Source organism: Ursus maritimus, unplaced genomic scaffold (assembly GCF_017311325.1).
Source record: "Ursus maritimus isolate PB19 unplaced genomic scaffold, ASM1731132v1 scaffold_27, whole genome shotgun sequence".
NCBI lineage: Eukaryota > Metazoa > Chordata > Mammalia > Carnivora > Ursidae > Ursus > Ursus maritimus.
In genome coordinates this window covers 705,643-712,252 of record NW_024425230.1, presented here as the reverse complement: position 1 = coordinate 712,252, position 6,610 = coordinate 705,643, and the positions used below count along the sequence as shown (strand labels likewise).

The following is a 6,610-nucleotide window of genomic DNA, read 5'->3' as shown; positions in this document are numbered from 1 at the left end:
ACACACACACACACACACACACACACACACACACACACACAGAGAAAAGCCCACAGAAAAATACAGGGAGAAGAAGCCAAGGAGAGAGTACTCTGAAGAGAAAAATCCTGCTGAACCCTTGAGGAAATCAATTTCGACTGTTTAAGTAATACACTCTGTGATACTCGTTATGGCAGGCCTAGCGAACTCATACAGACATAATATGGAGTAGCATTAAAGAAAAAGAGAAAGAATCCTAAAATTTCGTGGAATTCCCCATTGTGGAGCTTCATAATATTAATGAAATTAAAGCATCAACTATAAAATACCATTTGCTTCAAAACAGACCCTACCTTTGGAGATGTGTCATAAAATAAGTTGCTGTGGCCAATGTCAAAGAGGTTGCAGCCTATGTTCTCCTCTAGGATTTTGATGGATTCCTGTCTCACATCGAGGTCTTTCATCCATTTGGAGTTTATCTTTGTGTATGGTGTGAGAGAGTGGTCAAGTTTCATTCTTTTCCATGTAGCTGACCAATTTTTAGCACCATTTATTGAAGAGACTGTCTTTTTTCCACTGGATGTTTTTTCCTGCTTTGTCAAAGATTAGTTGCCCAAAGAGCTGAGGGTCCATTTCTGGGTTCTCTATTCTGTTCCATTGGTCTACGTGTCTGTTTTTGTGCCAGTAAAATGAACTTGTGGGACTTCATCAAGATAAAAAGCTTCTGCACAGCCAAGGAAACAGTCAAAAAAACTAAGAGGCAGCCCACAGAATGGGAGAAGATATTTGCAAATGACACTACAGATAAAAGATTAGTATCTAAGATCTACAAAGAACTTCTCAAACTCAATACACGGGAAACAAATAATCAAATCAAAAACTGGGCATAAGATATGAACAGACACTTTTCCAGTGAAGACATACAAATGGCTAACAGACACATGAAAAAATGTTCAAAATCATTAGCCATCAGGGAAATTCAAATCAAAACCACATTGAGATATCACCTTAAGCCAGTTAGAATGGCAAAAATGGACAAGGCAGGAAACAACAAATGTTGGAGAGGATGTGGAGAAAGGGGATCCCTCTTACACTGTTGGTGGGAATGCAAGTTGGTACAGCCACTTTGGAAAACAGTGTGGAGGTCCCTCAAAAAGTCAAAAATAGAGCTACCCTATGACCCAGCAATTGCACTACTGGGTATTTACCCCAAATATACAGACGTAGTGAAGAGAAGGGCCATATGCACCCCAATGTGCGTAGCAGCATTGTCCACAATAGCTAAATTGTGGAAGGAACCGAGATGCCCTTCAACAGATGATTGGATTAAGAAGATGTGGTCCATATATACAATGGAATATTACTCAGCCATTAAAAAGAACGATTTCACATTTGCAGTAACATGGACGGGACTGGAGGAGATATGCTAAGCGAAATACGTCAAGCAGAGAAAGACAATTATCATATGGTTTCACTCATTTACAGAACATAAGAAGTAGGAGGATCGGTAGGAGAAAAAAGGGAAGAAGAAAAGGGTAGTAAACAGAAGGGGGAATTAACCATGAGAGACTATGGACTCTGGGAAACAAACTGAGGGCTTCAGAGGGGAGGGGGGTGGGGTAATGGGATAGGCCGGTGATGGGTATTAAGGAGGGCACGTATTGCATGGTGCACTGGGTGTTATACGTAAGTAATCAATCATGGAACTTTACATCAAAAACTAGGGATGTACTATATGGTGACTAACATAATATAATAAAAAATTATTATAAAAAATAATTTTTAAAAATGGACCCTGCAAACAATCCTCATTTCCTGATACTCGTGGTTATGACACCCTCCTACATCCTTCATGTTCATAGTCTATACAGTCAGATCATCCCATCCAAACCACATAACTGATCTGGCTATTTGTGCCAAAAATTGGAGTCCCACAGGTCAAACTTATTAAGTGAAAATGTTCCAGGAGATCTTCCCCCAAGATCCTTGATCACCTGAGACCCACCTGCTCAGTATCTCAAAGGTCCTGCTCACCACCAAGCGCTCACTTCTTCTCGGATTTAAAAATACTGTCCAATTCTGAGTGACCTGTAAAAATTGAAATGTAATATCTGAGTAAGGCTTTGAACCTGAACTGTCACCTGGGATTCAGCACTATTCAGTGTAAGTGTTAGTTTAGAATAAGAAAAGAAGAAAAAGAGGAACAGCAAGGACTTTGTACACAGCTCCCACATCCCTGACACTAGAGCATATCCAAGCTGTGCAGAACTGGAAATTTCCACAACATAGAGGGCTTTAACCAAAAATAAATAAATAAATAAATAAAAATACAGAAGTATAAATACAGAATTAGTATAAAAGGTACAAAGGTATAGAAGTATGATTTATTATGAGAAAAATAAATCACTGCACTTTATACGAGACTTGGGATCTTCTGAGCCCTCTGAGGCAATTCACAAGAAATGCCTTCTCGGACCTGCTTCCTGCTTGCAAACTGGAGGCAGAAAACTCTCCACACCCACGTCATAGGAGCCCATGGGAGGTAGGACCAAAGGATGAAGCTTCCTTTGCTGCAGGCAAATCCACCCTACATGTTCCTGTCCTAAACAGGGCAGTGAAGAAACCAGCTGAGGGGAGCCAGATGTAAGCAGAGAGGGAGAGGCTAGCTGGGGTAGCCAAAGGGCCCGGGAAACTTCAACGGGAGGACAGGAGCTTTGCTGTCCACAAACCATAAAGTAAATGAAAATAGGAACTCTGGAATTGGTCAAAGCATAAATGAGAGTTCATAAGTTCTCTTAAAACACTTCAGTATTTGTAAAGAGTACATCAGAAAAAAAATCCATTAAGAAAGATCTCTTGTGTTCTTCATGTTTCTGAGCTGGATTTGTGTGTGAGCACTAGAGCAGAGTAGAGCCCCACGGGCAGGCAGCTATGTCAGCGGCTGCAAAAGGTCACATCTTCCTCCACACAAGGCCCCCACACAGAGCAGGCAGATATGTGCCCACCTCGCCTTTACTGAGAAGGCCTTGCCAGTCAGCTGTACATTGTACATGAGGAAGCGAAGTTTACAGCCTAAGACCACGGCCAAGGCAACCGGTTTAGAACACTGGTACACAGACCATCACCCATGAAACTGCAACCTCATTCAGAATGAGGCCTTTGCTCTGTGGACTCTGCTTTGCATGGCAGGAAAATGCGAGGGGTGCAGTAACCCATCATATGCCCCTTTTTGGATGACAACATTGTGCACCAGCACTGTTTCCTTCTATTGATTATAATAGGGAAAACCCACAAACTTCATACACAAGTCACCATGATAATCCTGGGGACTCAAGGCCAGAACTTGGGGTACAGGTCAGGATGCAAAGAGACAGGCCAGGCTTGTCTGGGCTCTGGGCCATGGTTGCAACACCACTGTTGGCTCTCCTTGCCTTCAAAGGACAGGAGCTATAGGTTTTGTCTAGGAGACACTAAGCACAAGAGCCTAAAACTTTAGAAGCAGAAGCTTTGGGAAACTATGAAAGTCTAGCCAGGTGTCCCCAAGCCCAAGGGAACTATGGTGTTGAAGTACCTTCTATACTATGAGGTAAAGCCCAGATTTAGTTATGCTTTAACAACAGAAAACTACTTTCAAATATATAATGTTTCCCTGAATTGCCCAGTGAAATCATCTGAATAAAAAAACTTGCAAGCTTGATTTTACTAAAATGCAAGAGTTTTATAATTGTCTTAGACAAAAGGAGAAAGGAGTCAAAGACAAAGCAAATGCTAGGGCTTGTCCAATATTGGTGCTGTTGCTTTATGGCTTCCCATCAAACCCATTCAAAAGGAAACTCAATTTATAAAGAGATGAAATGAGTTTTTACAATTCCTTTCAAATAACTTATAAGTAACCTGCTGTGGCCGCCGTCGCCTGGAGCCTGGAACATCAGCCTGGGTCACCTCCACCACGACATGTTCTTCTCTCCCGGTATGACTTGGGCCACCGGCCACCAGGGCCCCTGCCAGATCCACCTGGAGCAGTGTGGAGTCCACGTGGCTGGTGAGGTTTGAAGCTGAGGTAAAGTCAAGGTGAACCACAAAGCAAGGAAAAGAAGCCTGAAGTCCCCTCACCACTCACCCAGTGAACATCCTCCTTAGAAGGTGCACAAAGAAATATCTATCCAGGCCATTTCCTCCAACTGTACTGCAGCCCTTGACCACTTCTTATCTCCTTAGCACCTCACTCCTGATACACAGTTAGTTTTGCAATGTCTGATCGTGTGTGTTTCAAATCCTCTGTTTTAATCTCCCCATCCTACCATGATCTCTGCTTGCACTTTTTGCAGCAGCGTAAAACTCCTGCCCAAGTTCCTGGACCCATGGTGAGCTAGTAGACAGGATGGCTGCATGAATGAACAGATACACTGATCCACATGCATGTCCAAATCCTTAGGTGCCAGGTCTCTATTTTTAGAATGAGAAATCACAAAGAGAGTTGAAAATAAGAATTCTGAAGTCAGCTAAATAAGTGACAGGCAGTTGAAAGGAGAGAAATTTCTTCAAAGTGTATGAAGGGCTCTTGATCAGGGAAAAATTATCAGGTAAAGAGGCTTCCCCCCCCATGGCACTTAAGCCCCATTGTAGGCTTCCCCTTACCATCTACATCCTGCATTTGGGTGTTGCACAAGCATAGGAACCTGTGCTATTCAGCCCTTCTCTCTGCTCTGGGCCAACTCTTGCCTCTGCTGCAAGGTTCTGGGGGTCATAACATGGATTTTACACAGTGGCTAGCCCACTCATTTTGATCCAGAAGAGAAAACTGCTGTAGGTGGAAAAATGAACCTCAGAAGAGTCTGTGCTTTGTATGACGTCTCAATAGTCTTAGCAGCAGCTCACTGGTTGTAAGAGAATTCAGGAGCCAGTTCCTTTACTGTTCCTTAAAACCCTAAAAGAAACAGGTTTAGGGAACAGACTTAAGGAAAAGGCAGAACTTCACTGTTTCCAGAGCGTACACAAGATTTACTTTGAGTATCAAGGGCCAGTGAATGGTTAATCTTTTTTCATTACCTATTTCCTCCAGCAAAATGTACTGGTTTAAAAACCCAATGGTACAAAAAAAAAAACATCCTGGTAAAGAAAGCATTTTACCAGCACTGTTGTACATATGATAGCCCAGAACGAACAGCAGTCGGCAGCACTTGGTTGGAAAGCCTCTCCACACACTTATGCTGCTACTTGGGTTCCATCAAGAACAAATGGAAAACGGAAGTCACGCATGAGGCAAGATGTACCAAGAAAAGGCCCGAAGAGACACTGCTACTTCTGCCAAAATTACTCGTGTCCTGGTCTTTCCCCAGGGCAAACACAAGATACAGGGTGGGCAGAAATATTTCTGTTCAAAAGGATTCTAGAGACCTTGCAGAAACCCAGGAGATGGAACAACACCACCTAGAGGCTAACACTGGAAAAGCAGAGGCTTCACCCTCAGATTTAATGAATGTTTGTGGAGCATTTATTGCGTTCCAAGAAATAAATGAATAAAACAAGACCTTTGTCCTGGGGGCTAGGGAGCATCTCATGCCCTGTTGGGGAGACAACCGTGTAACAAAGCACCCTATGATTAGCCAACTAAATGGCGTGCATACAAAATCACATAGACACAAGACTACATGTACTCCCACCCTTCCTTTTCTCTGTCTTTCTAGATGCCCACGATGCACTTAGGATTCAAAGCCCACTGGGGTGTTGTGGTGTCAGCTGTGACTTCCAGATCCCAGCAAACAGGAGGCTCTAACTGAGCCTCACCCTTGCAGGCAGCTTCAATCCTTGCCTTCCAGCCATGTTGAACTGTCTGCCATGCTCCTAACACATAGTCCCCTGCGTTTGCCTCAAATGCCTTCCCCAAATCTGAAGAACTTCTACCAGCTTTTGAATTCTCACTCAAGCTCTCCTCTCCTTAAATCTTTCCTTGTCATCCATGACTCCAGAGGATCCTCTGGCTTCCTCCAGTTTTCCTCTGCAGATTGAGTTCACGCCGCACAGCAGTTTGGTTTAGATTTTTCTCCCCAACTGGTCTCACTCCTCAAGAGGAATAACTGCATTTTATTCATTTTGCTACTTCTCTAGAAACTAATGTAGTTCTCACCACATTAGATGCCCCAACAAATACTTGTTTTACCAATAATATTTGTTTATAGCATCATCCTTGAAGTCCTCCAAACCTAGACCAAAGTCCCCGCCAGATGGGGGCATGAAGTCAGAGAAAAATCGCCTCCTTCTTCTAGCTGCATCAAAGTAGTCTCCTGCCTTTACCACTACCCCAATCAGAGCCATCTTTCAAGAGCTAATTTGACTTGCCTTCCATGAACCTTCTTCCCACCCTGTGAGCCCCCTAGACGTCCCTCCTCTGAGTTCCTGGTTAATCATCTTCCTGTTGTACCTCTAACGAGTGTGACCATTGACTCTGCTGTGGCTGTCCCAGTGTGAGCGGCCTATGTGCAGTGGGGAGAAAGACACATGAACAAAGCACTTCTGAACAGCAGGCAGTGTGCTGCTACAGGGCATGGAACAAATCCATGAGAGCCTGAAAAGGGGCCTTCGTCTCCACCTAAACTGTAGAGTCCTCTTGGGCTTACCTTTCAGTATGCTA

The 6,610-nt window shown here is 43.5% G+C and overlaps 1 protein-coding gene across 1 annotated transcript in view; it reads right to left on the bottom strand.

Annotated features, from left to right (window-relative positions):
- Positions 1-6,610, bottom strand: part of OCA2 (OCA2 melanosomal transmembrane protein) — a 456,357-nt gene that overhangs the window by 330,197 nt on the left and 119,550 nt on the right. The window contains exons 7-8 of the mRNA XM_008706322.1: positions 3,874-4,034; positions 1,985-2,067 (exon numbers count right to left, since the gene is read on the bottom strand). Coding sequence (XP_008704544.1) covers positions 1,985-2,067; positions 3,874-4,034 — 244 coding nt within the window. The remainder of the gene's footprint in view (positions 1-1,984; positions 2,068-3,873; positions 4,035-6,610) is intronic.